The sequence below is a fragment of the Caretta caretta genome, chromosome 22 (assembly GCF_965140235.1).
Source record: "Caretta caretta isolate rCarCar2 chromosome 22, rCarCar1.hap1, whole genome shotgun sequence".
Lineage (NCBI taxonomy): Eukaryota > Metazoa > Chordata > Testudines > Cheloniidae > Caretta > Caretta caretta.
In genome coordinates, this window is record NC_134227.1 from 12,220,497 (window position 1) to 12,239,484 (window position 18,988).

Below are 18,988 nucleotides of genomic sequence, written 5' to 3' on the forward strand. Positions count from 1 at the left end.
TTAGATAGTAGGGACAACGTTCTAACTATAAGGATCAGTAAACACTGGAGCAGGTTGCTGGGGGGGAGGTTGCGCCTTTGAGGTTGTAGAGAATAGGTTAGACAAACACCTGTCATGGATGGTCCCACCTCAAGGGGCCAGACTAGATGACCTCTGAGTATCCCTCCCAGCCCTATGTTTCTATGTGCCCCTTGCATAAAATGTTTCTGGCTTCTGACTGAACGGCAAGCAATAGCATCTGATTTCAGATGACCAGTCACGCCACGTGAACAACAGAGACTCAACATGTTTTGTGAATGACCCTGAAAGCGATAATTGCAGGCTATCCAGGTAAATAGCTGGGAACAAGATTATGTTCATCGTGAATCAGGATCCAGTCATGGACCATTAGCTGACCAAAAGAATGGTTACATTCGTAAGGGATGTTATTTTGTAATAAATGGTTTAACCCATTTCAGTTATCTCCATCCATCCAGCTACTCAATGAGTGTCCCGGTCGAAGAATAACTCTTGGGGGAAAAAGAACCCCCCCCCCCCCCCGCCCCGGCCTGCCTGAGTCACATTGACTGCTACCTTTCTCACTGTACCTGTGGGAGGAGCACACTCTTATTCTGGAGGCTCAACTACGTGTCTGCAACTCCCTGTGCAGCAAAGAAAGGGATCAAAAAAGAAACCACCACTTCCCTACCTAATACCAGCTTAATTATCTGATAGTGTCTGTTACTTACTGACACCGTGCAGAGACGTCATCAGCTGAAGGCTAAGAGGTCCTTTGATGAGAACCAATTAGGAATACAGATTCAACATTCAAGAGACCTGAATGGTTTATATATATAATATAAAAGGACCCTGGAATTAGTTTAAGTGCTGTGCTCAGGTATACATATTAGCCAAATAGTTTTTTTAAAAATGTTTAATTTAGAGGGGATGAACCCAGGGGAGTGGGGTTCATTTGCTTCTTATCAGCTTGGGACCCGATTATTTTGCAAATGAAATCTCCATCATAAGCAAGAGCATCTCTCACTAAAACACACATGAATAAATGATACTCGGAGGAGCCACTTTGTGCAGTCTTGGCTGAGATGAAAGAATTGAGGCATAGAGTTCCCATGATGTTCCTGTTCGCCTCCCAGAGATTCAGAAACAGTGATGGACTGGGAATTAAAAAAAAAAAAAAAGGGCAAATTCTGAGGTTTTAAACAGAAATAGGGAGGTGGAAAGAGAATTGAAAAATAGGAACAGTTTACAAGATTGATCTAAACACCTGAGCTCACAGCCGGTAGCAGACTCATAAACCTCGATACATGATCCAGGCACTACTAGAGACAGACAATGATCCACATGGTTCAGTTCTCCTACAGCACCTACCACAATGGGTTCCTGGTCCATAAGAGGGTCTCCTGGGTGCTGCCACAGTGGAAGTAAGTAGGAATAATAATGGGTTAGCATAGGTCACAGAAACACCAGCATAGCATTGTCAATTGCATTTGGCCCATCTAATTATTTGTGGCCCTCATTGGCATAGCATCTAAATGCCTCACAATTGTTAATGAATTTATCATCCTTGCTAGGTAGGGAAATAATTTCTTGGTGCTACAGTTTTCTCATGTGAAATGGGGATACTAAGAGACTTGCAAAGCTGAGAATTGAAGCTCGGTCTCCTGAATCCCAGCCCACAAGGCTATGCTTCCTGCTTGCCTTGAGGATGCATGCAAAGGAATTTCCCTTGACATTTCAACTAGCTGCTAGGAGGCTATTTACTTCCGCTCCCAAAACTGACAATTTCTGCTGCCTTGTTCCAGCTTAGAGGTGGCTGCATTTTGATGCTGGACAAAAGTGATTCCCTGAAGGAAAAAAAAAAAGCTTTTAATCAGTTTACAAAATCAAACCCACTGAATCTGGACAGGCAGTGCTGGGTGAGGAGAAGGATGGCTGCTGTTTTCAGAGAAAATTGACAGGAGGAGAAACTGGTTTTCAACCAGATGAAGTGGAAAGTTTTGCAACACTTTTTATTTATTTATTTTACTGCAGAGGAAGGAAATGATTGAAGCTGATGATCCACCAGATAAGCTCCAGGCTCCTACAGATATGACTTCTGAGTGTCCCCTAGCACAGTGGAACACAATGGAGTTCATAATTTCACCACAACCCCACCCCCCTCTGAAAGCCTTTTCTCATTCCAGACCTGCCCTTTGTTTGGTATTTGTCCCATGGGTTTTATTTGAGTCCCACTAAAAAGCCACAGTGGTTAGGATCATGCATTTATTTCCATCTTCAAAAGCCATCTGCAAGCACAGCACAAAGCGGGTGGCTTTCCTGGAAGGAATGCTTAGGGTAAACTGAATTAAGGAGAATAATGTCAATGAGCTGGTATAGAATCATAGCAATATAGGACTGGAAGGGACTTCAAGAGGTCATCTCATCCAACCCCCCAGGCTTAAACAGGGTTAAGTCTACCATCTCCCTGCACCGAGGCAGGACAAAGTATGCCTAGACCATCCCTGACAGGTGTTTGTCTAATCATGTTCTTAAAAACCTCCAGTGATGGGATCCACAATCTCCCCAGTGCTTAAGCTCCAGTGCTTAACTACCTTTATAGTTAGAAAGTTTTTCCCAATACCTAGGCCTGATCTCCCTTGCTGCAGATAAAGCCGATTACGTCTTGTCCTCCCTCAGTGACACTGAGAACAATTGCTCCTTATAACAGCCCCTGACATATTTGAAGACTGTCTAGCATGTTCTACTGCACATTGGGATGCTATGTCTGCTGGTGGCAATGCTCATTCACACTTCTGGAGTCACCGCTCTTCCAATACAGACCCGAGATCAGTTGTGCCACAAAGAAAGACCCATCCAATACGGCATTTTGTCACGGTAAAGTACTGGCTAGAATAAGTTTAGGGTTTATTGTGCTTGAAGGACAGATGTGTAAAGAGTCAGGCCTGGCCCTTCAATTTCCGGATGGCCGTTGGTTCTGTCCCAGTGAGATGATGCGGTGCTTCATGGAGAGGATCGTGCTAGGAACAATTGCTTGGTACCGCTTTCAGATTTAGGAGGAGATTTTCAAAGAGCAGCCTGGAACCCAATTCCTATTTGTGCACTGGAAAATTTGTCCCATTGGTAGAAGTTTCTTGCCTAATTTCTATTTTTACTGTTGAAAAATGGGGTTGAAGCTGCATGTATCTTCTCAGTTGTAAATGGGGTGAGCTCAAAGACCATTACCTGCTAATGGCCGAATGTGTCAGAATCCAGGGGGCATGATGGAATTCGAGTCTGACTTCTCCTTCAGGCTGTACCGAGGGTCCATTCTAGCAGGGGTCCAACTCTGGGCCTGGTGTAAAGTTGTGATCCAACAGCACATGATGCTCAGAATGGGGCAGTCGGGTGAGATTATTTAGGGGGAGCAACAATGAAACAACACTTGCAGTGGTTCATTGGCAGCTGTACAGAACTGGGGTTGAGTATAGATGAGATTGGAAGGATTAGATTTGTATCTGTAAATGCCAATAAATGTTGATTTCACCATATACACAGAAATAGACACAAACAATTTCCATCGATGATGATAGAAATGTACAGAGGCAAAGTGAGAAAAAAGCTGCTTGAGGACGTATTAGAGTTGGATTTCAGGCTAAAATGTTGACCTATGGTGTTGACAAAAAGAACAGGAGGACTTGTAGCACCTTGGAGACTAACACATTTATTAGAGCATCAGCTTTCGTGAGCTACAGCCCACTTCATCGGATGCACAGAATGGAACATACAATAAGAAGATATATACATACGGAGAAGGTGGAAGTTGCCATACAAACTGTGAGAGGCTAATTAGTTAATTAGTTATTATCAGCAGGAGAAAAAAACTTTTGTAGTGATAATCAAGATGGCCCATTTAGACAGTTGACCGTTTGTGTTTTAACAGTTATAAAGCTTTAATTATTTGAATCTCCGTATCTACTGTCATTAGATAATTATTGCCTGCTTTAATAATTGAATCTCAATATCTATCGTCATGAGATAATGTTCCTACAACTGTGAAAATTTAAACGAATAAAAATGGAAAAATTATCCTTAAAAGCCACAAATTTTGTGCTCCTGTGAAAATGTAGATAAGCATTGATATTATCTGTCAACACTGTAAAAAAAAAAAAAAGATACAAATTGAATTCTGCCAAGCCTAAGTTTGAAGCTGAGTGAAAATTTTCTTACCAAACCATTTTTTGGTGAAAACAAAGGCAGATTCAGCAGCACTGAAACAGTGTGTGAATTTGTGCTAATTTCACCGGAATGTTTCAGTTAAAAAAAAAAAAGTCTAAAAAATTTCAGAAGAAAATTGGGAAGTTTCACTTCCATAGTTTCAGAATGAAATGTTTTGATTTTTCATTTAGAAATTTCCTTTACTTAAAATAAAATCCCCCCCCCCTTTCAGAATTGGCAAAAAAAAAATATTTAGTTCAACTCAAAAATGATCTTCAATTATTCTGAAAGCGAGCAAACCAAAAAATCTGTTCTTCGCCCAGCTCTGGTTGAGTACGAAGGGTTCTATCTCTCTTCCCTAATGTGATTGATCTGTCTAGCCTATACAGTGTCTTACCCACCATAGGGCCTGCCCTACACCACATGGTGTCATTTACCCAAGCTCAAAGCTCAGATAGCACTTGGCCCTTGTGTAAACGATGCCACGAGCTGCAGGGCAGTGGAGAATCAGCCCAGGGGATAAGCGTATGTTGGACTCTGGCTTTACATTTCTTTCACCAAATGAAAAACCCTAGGCCAGACTCCCAGCTGTCGTAGCTTCGTGGAAGTCAGTGCTGACCTATGGTAGATGAGGATCTGCTCCCCTGTGTCTAACATCTCTTACTTTACAACTTCCACCCACGTTCATGGGCATGCTGCTGTAAGGTACCCAAAGCAGTGCAATGTTAGAAATGCATTTTACAAGCGTGTCCCCTTGAGACAAGCCCTATTGCCCCCTTCCACTTTCCCAGACTGGATTCTGCTCCCCCCGACCTGCCCTGAAAAGTCACTGAGAAGCCAAGCTTGCTGCAGCACATGGGCGGCTCAAACAGTATCTCTTACGGATAGGAAATTATGAATAACTCTCGATGTAATTAGACATGTCTCAGGCCTATTTGCCCTCAACCAACATCTTTCCATGGGAAGGGGACGTGAAGAGACGGTTGTAGGGAGACACCTTGCTGTTTAATAAATAAAAGAAGAGATTCATAAAGTGTCTGGTAAGCGCATTCCTCATGCAGAAATGTTACAGAATAACACAGGATGAATAATAGAAAAGGTTACTGAAAAATTCATAATTTCCAAGCGCCAGCAAAGGCTGAGCTTCCATGCTGTCTATTTGCCTGTAGAAAAGTGATTAAAATATATATTATTGTCCTGTCTATAGGAAAATGTATTATTAAGTGGATACTACCGTGACATTTGAAAAATCCATTTCATTCCATTTAGCAGCGGAAGGGTGGGTGGTGGGGTGGAGGGGCTTCTTGCTGGTGCTTTTGTGTGGCAGGTTTTCCAAGCACTTTAATCAGCTGTTTGAAAAACAATACAAAAAAAAGGGGGGGGTTAATTATGGCCCCCTGCCTCCCCGCAGTGCTATTCTCTCTCCATTTGCATGCTGTTGTATTAAAATGAAATGAGTCTCTCTACTTTTATTTATTACTTTAATTGCCAAGAAAGCAACTTGACACAAAGTCTAGTTTCGGGGGGAGATTTTCCCCTAGCTCCAATTAGTGACAGGTGGGCTTTTTGAAAGTGTCTGAGCCTGGGTGGGGATGTAGAGATAGACCCAATGGTCTGGATGTCTTATCTGTTATTCCTCTCTCATCTCTAGCAGCTTTCAAAGGTGCAAAGTTTGGAGCCAGCTCCAAAACTGTCCCAATGTTGGGGATGGTGTGGGTTTTGGTTCTTTGATGTTCGGGTTTTTATATTGCGCCCGTCACCGTGGTATCTGTGAACCTTCCAATAGCGCATTAAGTGATGTGACCGGCACCTGTCACAGGTGGTGCTTTCCATCTTTCTTCCCCTCTTACTGGGGGAGAATTGTACAGTCCATCATCCTAACAGGATCAGCCATAAGGTTTAGATTCAGAACAAGGTTGGAACATTTAGAGTGGCTTGGCATCCAGTTGGTGTGTTCACGCTCCGTCTCTGATCTGAACTATCCAGACGTCTTAGCTCTGCAAAAACGGGCGGGAGCTCTCACGAGCAGGCTTCCTTGTGGGAGTTCTACTGTTTCCTGTAGCACCGAGAACATGCTGAAACCTGCTGTGTGCCACGCATTAAGACTCGTTCTGATGGAAAGAGCCGATCTGGGTCCATTCCCCCAACCCAGTGCCGGTGGGTATTGCTACTGATTACCAAGGGTGGATATTTTGGAAAGGTGGCCAAAGGGGTCAAGGCATGGGAAGAGGGGCCACTTTAGGTAAGACCCAGGTTGAATATGTGCTTTGGGGAAGGGCTCTGGATTTGGATATTGTTATGCCCCTGAGGCCCAGTCCAGTGCCCACTGAAGTCAGTGGAAAGATGCCTGCTCAAAGGGCGTTTGGTTAGGACTCGGGCCTGTTTGGCAGCAAGGTCAAGAAGTAAATGGAAGAAGGAACGCCCCTCTCTCTGGATGAAGGTTGATGCCCACTAGAAGGGCAGTGGGCATAGGGAGCTTCCAGACCTCTTGTCTGTGTTCTTCTATAAACAGAAGAATTCAGTCTCCCAGGTGGTTAATCTAGGATCATGGACATGTAGGACTGGAAGAGACATCAATAGGTCATCTAGTTAAGTCCCTTGCACTCAAGGCAGGACTAAGTAATAACTACACCATCTCTGACAGGTGTTTGTCTAACCTGTTCTTAAAAACCTCCAATGATGGAGATTCCACCACCTCCGTCGGCAATTCATTCCAGTGCTTCACCACCCTGACAGTTAGGAAGTTTTTTTTCTCATGTCCAACCTAAACCGCCCTTGCTGCCATGTAAGCCCGTTGTTGCTTGTCCTATGCTCAGAGGTTAGCAAGAACAATTTTTCCTCCTCCTCCTTGTAACGACCTTTTTATGTGCTTGAAAACTGTTATCATGTCCCCCCTTCAGTCTTCTCTGCTCCAGACTAAACAAACTCAAATTTTTCAATCTTCCCTCATAGGTCATGTTTTCTAGACCTTTAATCATTTTTGTTGCTCTCCTCTGAACTTTCTCCAGTTTGTCCACAGCTTTCCTGAAATGTGGCACCCAGAACTGGACACAGTACTTCAGTTTGAGGCCTTATCAGTGTGGAGTAGAGTGGAAGGATTCCTTCTCCTGTCTTTCCCAGCCCTAAATCCATTTGTGGGGAAGCAGAGGGGAGGTGTAGGACCAGATCCTCAGCTCAGACAAGTCAGCACAGCTCTGATCATATCAGTAGAGCTACACCAGACTGGATCTGGCCTGAAGAACTGAAATCCAACTCTAATGGAAGAAGCAGAAGGAAGTTTTGCTCTCCCCATACTTGGGCCCTGGGGCTTTCAGCAGTGTCTGTATTTGGGGTGATACTTATTTCTAGCCCTTGTACTCAGTTTTATTCATAGTGTCCATTTGCGATGGCTATAAATACTTGTCTTAGAAATGCAAAAATCTGGGAAGAAGCCACCCTGCAAGAGAAAGGTGCAAGCTCTTTGGCGGTGGGAAAGCATAGTCCCATGAAGGGCAGCTGATGTTCTGCTCTGTCCGCACTCCAACCACAGGACCCTTCAGGGGAGGCCCTGGTGGTCTAACCTTCTCCTGGCCTCTAGGAATCTTTGGGGGATACCCATCATTAGCTTCCAGATCCTTCTCCCTTTCAGCAGCAGCTTGGAGCACCCATCTGTTTGGCCCAAAGACTGTTATCCTATCATTTAGGGCTGAAAAATCCAATCTGCACTTCTTCCTGGTCTGTACTCCATCCAGGAGTGATCTCTCCAATCCGCCATGCTGTTAGGTTGTAAGGGTGAAAGTAGCACTCAAGTCCCGAAATAGCATGTGAAATCGCTTTCTTGAGTACAGCAGACCATGAGACTGTCCTGGCCCTTTAAAATTCCCCTTCTGCTTCAGGGAGGGGATCCCTTTATATTTAATCTAGAACTCAGTTTTATCCAATGGAATTCATTCGGCAGTCTATTAGGAATTTTTAAAGGGCCAGGGATTTTGTACATTGGGATGCTACGCAAAAGACTGTACCATACAGAAGGCAGCATGCAAGGCACTGTAGCAGAATATAAGACATCATGGTCAGCGTGGTAAATTACTGGGCATGACTTTTACTTATCTTTTTTCTTTCACCATCTCAAACTCGGCTAGCTTCTTTCTGTAGCTCTCTCTCCCCCGTCTGCGGTACCCATCTAAATTAAAATCTGTTATCATTTCCCAGATAATCCCCTTTGATGCCCTGAATACAGCAGAATCTGTCCGGCTTCAACCTTGCATGTAAGTGCTGATAGCTTTTGAACAGCTAAATGGCTTTGTATATCTCATACAAATGTTTGTCTCGCCCAGATCCAACCGGGAGCTGGCGAGCAAGGCGCAGTCCTCTGAGGAAGCTTTTTGAGGTTACATATGGAATTATTTTAGCAAGCGGCTAAGAAAGTCTAGCCATCACCAGCACATGCTGTCTTGGCATCTTCTATCCAAGAGGGAAACAACTGCATTGTCTTAACCTCTTTGTATGGCTAATTGTCGTTATAACTCTGATGCAGTAGGAAGCTACTGTCAGAGCTTTGCTGTCGGTTATGTGAAATGCCATTTTTTTTAGGTACCTATGTTATAGAAAGGAAGGATAGTACCAGGTAATACCTGAAAGTAATGGATTTTTGGTTCTCTGGCAGTTCTGAAAAATAAAAATAAAATTGTTTCGGGTTGATGCAAGAGCATTTTTAATTTTTTTCCTGAATCAGAAGGTTAAAAAAAAAAGTGTTTCGATCTTTGAGCTTTTTAAAAAACCTTTTAATATACATTTTAAATAAAACTGAAGGTACTTCTGAAATGAAAAGTCATTTCTACCCCCACCCGCCGTGGAAATGTTTCATCTTGGAAATGTTGAACTGAAACATTTTGACTTTTTCTGATTTCCCCCCCCCCGCGAAGACAAACCAGTCAGCAAAACCAACGCGCCTTCATGAAATGTGAAAAGAAAAGGAGTACTTGTGGCACCTTAGAGACTAACCAATTTATTTGAGCATGAGCTTTCGTGAGCTACAGCTCACTTCATCATGAAATGTGTTGGAGTTGCTGAATTTGCATTTTGCCAGAAAAAAAGTTTTGACCAAAATGTTTTGCCTTGATCTAGTTGGTGTTAAATGGACGGAAATGTAGGACATCTGGGTTCAATCCATGGCTCTGACACAAGCTCCCGATCTGACCTTATGCAATGACTTAATCTCTCGTCAACGTCCTGTCTGTAAAATGGGGATAATACTTCCTTTCTCTTGTATTTTGTCTGTCTTGTCTATTTACTCTGTAAGTTCTATAGTACTGGGACTACATGGCTATACAATCCCTAGCACAACGAGGCCCCGATCTGAGTTGGATCCTTTTAGATCTGACTGTAATACACATAATACTTTTGAGAAAATGCCCATTTATCATTAGAAATAGGGTAGAGCTGCAAAGTTCAGACCTGGATCATGATCCAAACCTCCCTAAGGTTCTGGAAAGTCTAGATCCAGAGTTTTGGTTGAGGTAAGCCTTTAATTATCATTAGGAATGAACCGGAGCCACTAAGTTAGTATTTGAATCTGAACTTTCCTGATGTTTCAGGGTAGGTTAGAGTACAGCTTTTGACTCATCCCATTAGCAAGAGCTAAATTTGGGGGAGTATTTTCATTATTCTGAAGTTCTCAGAGGAAACGTGGTCCAGTGGTTAGGGCACGGGTACAATTCCCTACTCTGCCACAGACTTCCGGAATGGTCTTGGGCAAGTCACTTTGCCACTTTGTGCCTCGGTTCCCCATCTGTAAATAATAGCACTGCCCTGCGTCACAGGAGTGTTGTGAGGATAAATACAGTAAAGGTTGTGAGGTGCTCTGAGATCTACTGATGACAAGCACTCTCTATGACCTAGGTATTATTATATGTTTGTTGATTGATAATAACAAATTTATTTGTTGTCATTCTCCCCTCACCCTCTTTGAGTTGACAGCAAATAGTTAATTGCAGATGTTTGGATTTGAGGTTCATGCTGTCTTGGTTACTTACTTAGAGTAAATCACTTTATTTGTTTTCTGATTGTATGCCTTACATAACTAAACAACATGGCATGGATTTCAAATTGTAGTCTTGAATATGTAATTTGATATTTGCTTTGGGTGAATATTCAGGCTTAAAGTTCGTTCCGCATGAACATTCTCACTTGAAGAGCTTGGACACACCAGATGTCACAGAAAATGAACTCAAAATGGTCATTATTCCAAATGTGGTTTGGAAATCAATATTTAGAGAATTTTTTTTCTAATGATTGCTCTATCCCTAAACTGAGGCACTGTGGACACTGGGCATTCTTTCCAGATTTAGAGAAACTAGCCACCTAGTGCTAGTTTGATCCAGTGAATTCAGTATTAGACCAGGAAGACAGGGAATCTGACTTCTGTCCTGACCTTGGCAATGACCTGCTGTGTGACCTTGGTCCTCTCATTTCCTCCCATCTATTAAATGGGCTTGATAGTGCTGCTTGCCCTCCTTTGTCAACTGCTTTGAGTACAATGGGAAAGTGCTGAGTATGATTTATATTATTTGACATACCTTTTCTACGGCCACTTGACTTCATGGCTGTTCCAATCTCTAGGGAGAGTGGGCAGAGAGAGCGAGAGAGAGAGATGTTGAAGGAAACCTCAGAAATAGAAGATAATTTCAATTATTTAAAGAGGAATAAAGTTGGAGTTCTGGGATGTAAATCGGTCTACCTCCACCAAAATGAATGAGCCAGCTCCCCAGATGGTGTGAATCACTTTAGCTCAAATGAAGTCACTGAGCCAGATCTTCAGCACAGCTCTGCTGATGTCTGCAGGCCAGCCCCTGCGCTGATGTGAGTGCGCATAAATAATTTTCCAGCCCTCCACAAACTCAAAGCGCTGTGTAAATGTTAAATGTCTCTGGAAAACATATCTTCTCCAACCTGTATCTCTGCATCTGAGAGAGCAATTTGAGGAGCAGATGAGAACTGCCATTGTCCGTGACATCTCCGAGTCCCCTCTGAGAACTCAGCAAGATCTATCATCATCTGGGGGAGAGAGGGGGGAAATAATCTGTAAGGAACTGGTAATAGTTTAGTAATGGCCTGGTGACTTGAAATGATGTGGCAGGGTACAGCTGTGACTGAGAAGCGTCTTTTCAGCTCTTAGCCCCAGGTGACAGGATATGAAAACTCCAGCCCCCTGCATGGCAAGTTGTGCTTAGCATCAAGTCCAGAGGAGAGGAGATTAGGGAGGAAGGAACCAAAGCAAGGCAGAGTTGTGTTTTATTTATTTATTCTTTTTAAAGCCTTTTTAGTGGCAATCACATCTCTTCTCCTCTCCCCACCTTCCCACCCCTCCTCTGGTGTCTCTGTGCTTTATAGCAAATGGGTTTTGATTTGGAAGCAAATTGACCTTGAAATAAGTTCCAAGATCTGCACCCCTTCCAGCCCAGATGTATCTGAAAAGGCACTTTGCTCATTTAGCAAGGCAAGACGTACACTAAAAATGCCCCCCCCCCCAATGTTTTCAGGGGAGGGAGCAAGGATGTCCATGGCTGATAGGACCCCAGGAAGCAGGAGTAGGTGGAACGAAAGTGTTGGCATGTGATGGAGTGGGGACAGAGGAGTTGTGTTGGCAGGGAGGAAATGTGTGTTGGCGTTGTGTGTGTTGTGCAATGCACAGCATGTGTGTCTCCAGGGAGTGCCTGTGCAGAGGTGTTGTGCTCAGGATGTAATGTTGGGTGGTGTCTCTGTTGTGCAGTGGCTGCTGATGTTGTGCAATTTCCAGTGTGTTGTGTTTGTGCAGTGCTGTGGGGGTGTAGTAACACAGGTGGAGAACAGGTGCGATTACTAAGCGGGGAGTGTGTGAATCCCCTTTGGGACCGTGCTGCGTGGGTGAGAAGGGCAGCACGTGTTTGCACTGAGGGGTGTAATTTGTGTGGGGAGGTTGTGGGGAGGAGCTGGCGTTTTCTTTGGGGGGCGTAGGGGGAGAGAGGCATAGGAGTGGGCATGGAAAAGGGCGTGTGTGTGTGTATGAGTGCGCAGACGCAGTCCTAGCCAGTCCTGCTGCACACGTTAACCAAAGCACTGTGCTGTGCAAGTTAAAAGTCCTGCAGGGGGGCTTAATCCTCCACCTCTTATTGTGCTTCCTCAACAAAAACAACCATTGCGGAGTGTGTGTTTTCAGTGGGCTTCTGAAATGAAGGCTGGGGAGCTAGCAGCTGCAGACATGGCCGTCCCTTGTCCTCTGCACCAGGTTGGTACAACTCGCAAGGGTTACAGCGACATCTGAGCGTCATCATGTAACTATCTTCCAACCTGACCTTGAGAAAGGAAGAATGTCATCTGTAAAGGCACGGGAGAGGGGGAGGAGGGAAAGGGGGGGAGGAGATGCATTCAGCCCACCCCGATCCCTCTGTCTCCAAAGGCCCCAAAACCTTGAGATGCGCTGCACGGGTTTTTCCCTTGGAGCAGGAGCCAGATAGAGTGATGGAAAGTTCTGCTTCGGCCTTGTGTCAGGGGAGAGAAGTGGTGTCAGGAGTGGGCATTCTCCAAGTAGAGCAGGAGGCTGGGTGATGCGCAGCGGGTCTGCCGTTCTCCAGAATGCCGTTCCAGCCCTCGGCTGTTTTCTCGGTTTGCCGGTGTCAGAGCTGCGGGAAGAGCTGCAGTCACGCGCGTGCAGTGTATGGAATAAGTGTGAATGGCTGGAAAGGCTTCCCCGCTGTCAGCTTTCAGCCTGTACCAGTGTGTGTGTGTGTCAGGGAGCAGGAATGCTAAAGGGTATGTGATTAGGCAAGAGGTACATGGTCACTGGCTCAACTGGAGTAATTAGAAGTAGCTACCATGTGATAGTGGCTTGCATGACATTAATTGGTGGGTTCTCAATCCAGTTCCCAATGGACAGATGCCCATGCCACAGAAGGACCGCCGCAGCTGGCAGTCTGAGCTTCTGCAGAGAGAGCAAGGCCTGAATGTGTCTGGAAAATGAGCTCCTTTCCCGGCCCTACAGCTTGTCTCTCTAGGTTAAGGTTGAACCTAGGGGCACTGTTTGGGAAGCATGCTGTGTCAGTGCCCATTCTGTGGGGGGAGAGAGTTAGCAAGCTTCAGTCACCAGGGGTATTAGGGTGGCACATTGCACCCGGATTTAATTTTTACAATGGGAGCAGGGGGAGAAATTCATAGATTCCAAGGACAGACACTGTTGTGATCATCTAGTCTGACCTCTGCCAGAGCATCCTAGAGCAGATCTTTTAGAAAAACATCCAGTCTTCATTCTTAAATGGTTCCCAATTATCATTCAGATAATTCTTTTGATAATTTTCAGATAATTTGATGATTTTCAGATAATTTTTTCAGATTAATTCTTCCTCCCAGTTGATTTGGCTTATAATTGTTTTCAGCTTTGTAAAATTGGTCCCTTTAAATCTCCAAGTATGGATATCACTGGTCTGGACATTATTCTGTTTGTAATTATCAATGTGATCAAGTCATGATCATTTGCACCTGAGTTACCACTAATTTTTAGTTCTGTGATCAGTTCCTTTTTATCAATCAAGATAGTCTTATACAGAATCCCGCCATATTGGATGCAGTACTGTTTGAGTGAGGAAATTGTCATCTATACTATTTAGAAATTCCAAAGATGTCCTGGCAGCATGAATCTCCAGCATATGTCACTCAAACTGAAGTCCCCTGCGATCATGGTACCTCTTTTCCTACACATTACAGACAAGTGCATAAGGAGCCAGTCATCATGTTCCCGAGCGTGATGGTCTGCAGCAGATACCAACTGATACCTCATCTTATGCTTATCTGTTAGGATATTGCTCCATAAGCTTTCGAGATCATTTTCTTCTGTGTTGTCAGTGACTGAGAAGCAGGTAATGCCATTTTTCAGGTAGAGTGCCACTCCCCTATCCCTTTTGTCCCCTCCATGCTAACTACGTAGGTGTTAAGCATTGATTTTAACATGCCAGACATGGAATGAGACCATTCTAAGGCATTAAGGAGCACTTCCCACTCGTAACTGCACTAGGACTTTGGACTTCGAACAGGGCAGGCAGGCATAGACTTCCCAGGTCCCTGGTTATTATTCAGCAGAGGGGAGTTTAATCCCCTTTGTTGTGGATCAGCCAGTTTGTGGTCCCAGGAATGCCTACTAGCCTCCCCGCTCCCTTCTCTTCGGGAGTCAGCCAGCCATGGGCCTATCAGAGAAGCTGCGTTGTGTTGTCAGGCACATCTGTCACATCGAGTTGGCTTGGGAGCTCATCTCTCAATTCCTCTCTGGTTTAGATCCCAACCAAGCATAGCAGTGACAGGGGGAACCTGTGCAGCCTGCCATGGCACCACCATGCAACTGTGCCGGGCTGGCGTTAAGCAGGGGCTGGGTTCGCAGCCAGCTGAGTTCCCACCTCCTTTTAGGTATGGGAGGGAGACAGGTTCTTTGATTCCAAGAGGAAGAAGCTGTCTAGCAACAGAAGGACGGGTTGATGGGGTCCTCCCCTGCAGCATGGGAGCAACCGGCTGGACAGAGCTCGCGGGAAGACAGTGGGAGCGGCCCAGAACACAAGTGCTGCACCAGTTTTGACAGAGGAGGAAAGGAGGGCAGGGAGAGAGATAAGAAGGGGTGGGGGATGAGGAAAGGAAGATGGAGTTGTGACGTTCCCCTGGTGTTATCTGGACCGGTGATCTGCTAGGTCACTCCAATCCTTGCCTCCGGGAGCCAGCCTTACCCTGCTCTGTCGTGAGAACCTCCACCCCTGGGCTCGTCACACACACACACACACACACAGCCTCTGGCATGTAAGCTGCTCCTTGGATTGTGCAACCGAATGACGCTAGCCATTACCTCCAGTCCCAGACACAACCCTGGGAACCTCCGTCTTGCAGCGTCCAGTTATGCCTGCTGGACTCTGCGAGCTTATATGAGTTCATCAATTTAACAAGGAAATTGATATGCACCAGGCTTGTTATCCCAATGGGAGTCTCTGACATGCTTCAAACCAAACACACTGCTTCAGGTAGAATAAACAAATTTATTAGCTACAAAGATAGCTTTTAAGTGATATTAAGTGATAGGCAGAAAGTCACAGTCGTTACCAAAAGAAAAGAAAATATAAGCACGCAGTCTAAACTCTCACCCTATTAGACTAGGCAACATCTAGATGAAACAGTTTTTCTCACCCCACTGGATACTGCAGTCTTTTATACAGGTTTGTTCCTTAAACCTGGGCCAGTCTCCTCCATTGGAGTCTTGTCTTCTTCTCATTGTCTTAGTTGCTTACAGCGAAGGTCGGGGCAGGAGAAGGGCCCAGTATGTGTCCACTCTGTCTGTTTTATACCATGAGTCCACGTGCTTGAAGAGTACAAGTCCAGGCATACCTGGGGGGCATTGCTGAGTCTCTCCAAGCAAGGTTGAGCAATTCCCCTGCTGTGGCCTCATGCAGGTGAGTCATTGCACTGTAGCTCCTTTGCTGGACCATGGCTGTTGATGGGTTGTTTGACACCCCGCCTGGGTGTTGGTTACTTTCCTTGCTGTTGCCTCTGGGGAGCTAATATCTGTCTCTGATCTCACGCGCCCTGGTTTCATAGAGTCCGGACTTCCGCAGAGATACACCTGTCTCGCACCATGAGAGCAGGATCAGGTTCTCGGATTGGCTGAAGGTTTGTCTGTGCCGCTGCCCTTCAGACGCTTGCTACAGCGACAGAAGACAGACTTCCCTTGCTGTGGTTAATCCACCCCCCCGAGAGGTGGTAGCTAGGTCAACGGAAGAATTCTTCACTCGACCCAGCAGGGTCTACAACCAGGCTTAGGTCGGCTTAACTGTCTCTCAGGGGTGTTAATATTTCACACCGTTGAGCAACATAGCTAGGTCAATGTAAGTTTTCGGTAGAGACCAGGCCTGAGTCTCTTCTTCTTACTTGGGTACCTTCAAAGCCTTCGACGTGCATGCTCTCTGCCTCCCCCAGACCTCCTTCCCCTCTGCCAAATCCAAAACCACTGGAATGAACTGAGCATTAATCGCTTGTGTCAAATCCTTGTGCTAACAAGCTAACGAAATCAAACAGGCTTCCCCCGGGGAGAGGCAGCGAGTCAACACTCATCCATTAAAATGGTAATTTTGTATTTTTCATGGAAGCGGTCCTCGCTTTTTGCCCTTGTGCTCTCCTTAGTGCTGTGGTCTTTAAATTATAGCTTTAAAAAAATCACCTTCCCCACTCCTCTTCCTTCTCCTTATTTTGTGAGATCGCAAACACAAGCTCTATACAGGGGTAGCTGGGCTTGGAACCGAATGGGAGATGATTGTTTTTTCTCTCATTGGAAGAGCGATTGGAGCTGGTAAAATAAAGCCCTTCCAAAAAGTGATTTGTGCACAGTCTCATGAACCGGAGAGCCAAGTTCAGGTCACCTGTTATTCATGGGGTTGTAATTATTTTTTATTCATGAGCCTTCAGGCGGCCGTGGGCTTGCTAGGAAAATATTTGCAAATCCTGAGAGTTTTGCGAAGTTCGCCATGAATAATGAGCCATGCCAGAGAAGTGTGGTGCTGGCTATTTGTCATTTGCTATTCTCCCCGTTTTAAAGTTAGTCATGAAAGAGCAGACCAAACACTATCATGTGACTACAGGCACCAGAAACACAGCCAGGACCAAGGAATGGTGCAAGCACAGCCTAGTGAGCAGGGTACCTGCCTGGATTCTATTCATAGCTCTGCCGCTGACTGGCTGGAAGTCACTTTGCTACTCCGTGCTTCAGTTTCCCCTCCTGCTCTTTGCCAGTGTTGGCTACGTCTTTTGTGCTAACAATAAGGGTTTGTTTTTTACTTCAAAATAGCTCTCTCCTTGCAAAATCTTCGGAGGATAAGGCACAGGGACTCGTTATCTTGACGTATCTAGTCAAGGGGAGATATAAGCTTTCAATGGGTGTTAGGCGCCTAAATACCTTTCAAAATCTGAGCCTTTGTCTCTCTCTCTGCCTCAGTTTTCCATTGGTGCAATGGGGAGAATAGCACTGTCATACGTCACAGGCATGTTGTGAGGATAAATATATTAGAGACTGTGAGACACTCAGATATTACTGTCATGGGTTATAAGTACCTTAGATAGATAGATTATCATTAATTAAGCCCTGACAGTGAGCCAGACACTGTACAGACATGAGTATCAAAGCAATTCTTCGCCGGGGAGCCTACTGTCTAGAATACAAACAAACAAACAAACAGAGCTGGTCCAAAAAAAAAGTTACGATAAACAAATAAAAATAAAAAGCTTCATTAAATGTTTCATTTCATTAGATTTTTCCTTAATTTGTTTTCCCATTTTTCATTGGAGATTCTTCTGCTGAGCGTCTTCCACGCGGCTCGGCACTGGGAGGCCCACAGAGAAGGAGCTTCCATAGTTAGTGTGGTGGTGTGGTTGGTTTTTCTCCTGTTTTTATGGGGCAGAGTGGACTGACTTCCCCTAAACGGCACCTGCCCTCACTTGCCTGGCCCAAGGCTATGCTCTGATCTGGGTACGCTGGTGGGAGTCAGGAGAGCTACTTCAGGTGGGTTTGAGTTCTAAACCCTGGTCCCAAAATGGGGAGAGGAAAGAAACCAAGGGAAGCTCCTCTACTGTTGTTTCATCTTCCTTCTCCTCTCCCCATTCCTCTTGCTCTTACTTCATCTCCTGCTGTTGTGGCCTCTTGGACAGAACATGGTTTGGAGCCTTCACAATTTTGGAGCTGCTCTGGGAGCTGGAGACGCCCCCAAGACCAAGTCAGGGGACCGATGTCTACCTGATCTTTTAGTTTGCAGCAAGCTAGGGTGTGACTCTTTCCCATGCTAGCCTGCCACGGACTAACTGTCCATGTGGCCCCTGCTGATGTGCATGACCAGCTCATTAATGCGCTTCAACCTTGTCCTCTTTGAAACGGGACTAGTAGATTAAACTTAGTTATTGTGCGTCAGCAGGGGCCACACACAGTCCACAGTAGGTTAGCATGGGGTAGGCTTGCCCTCACTTGCCACAAACTAAATGGTAGTGTAGAGAAGCCTTTAGACAGATGTGAGGACCTGGCTGAGTGACAGCAGCCTTCCTAGGCTGTCCTATGAGCCACAGTGCTACCCAGAGTCTGTGGAGCACTTTATCCTGAGACTCTGCCCTGATGATGGTGATGATTGATGATGATGATTTGTATCGCTGTAGCTTCTAGGATCCTCTGCCATGGACCACAACCCCACTGTGCTAAGTGCTGTAAACCACAGAACAAAAAGATGGGCCCTGCCCCCAAAACGTATGTTCTAAGTATCAGACGAGGCAATTGGTGGCTACAACAGGCAGAAGGGGAGCACAAGGAAACAATGAGACAGTGTCGGCCAGCATGATGGACAGTGGTCTCTGTGCGCCAGCAGCCTAGCTGTTGTCAAGTTCGTTTGTAGACGTCATGGTTGTACCGAGAGACCAACCTGCAGAAGGTCACCGTGCTCTAGAAGGTTGCCGCCGAGCATCTCTCTAACCTGCCCTTTCACAGCCTGAGCGTGGACTCCTCGTCAGAACTCATTTTGTCCTTTCGGAAGCTGACTGGGGAGGAAACGACCCCTTTCCCTTCTCAGCATTTTATGTCATGGCTGCAGTGGGGACTCATGTGTATCCCTTCGCGTCTTGTGGTGCCTGCAAAAGTGAGGGATTAATAGCGCTGGCTAAGACCAGCTTCTCAGAGGAGTTGTTGCTTATTATTTGTATTACATTAGTGCCAAGGTCCCACACAAGATCAGGGCCCTATTGTGCTGGGTGCTGTACATACACATGGTTAAGAGACAGTCCT

The 18,988-nt window shown here is 45.4% G+C and overlaps 1 protein-coding gene across 8 annotated transcripts in view; it reads left to right on the forward strand.

Annotated features, from left to right (window-relative positions):
* The window catches only part of NTM (neurotrimin), a 676,763-nt gene that overhangs the window by 171,617 nt on the left and 486,158 nt on the right, over positions 1-18,988 (forward strand). For 5 of the 8 annotated variants that reach the window (XR_007353529.2, XM_048827373.2, XM_048827374.2 and 2 more), the window contains exon 2: positions 8,386-8,441. The exons of 2 other annotated variants lie outside the window; for them this stretch is intronic. Coding sequence is in view for 4 of the 6 variants with exons in the window: in XM_048827373.2 (XP_048683330.2) it covers positions 8,440-8,441 (2 nt within the window). In the remaining 2 variants the exon portion in view is untranslated. Of the gene's footprint in view, positions 1-8,385; positions 8,442-18,988 lie in introns of those variants that run through there. One more of the 8 variants, XM_048827384.2, reaches the window with a different exon arrangement.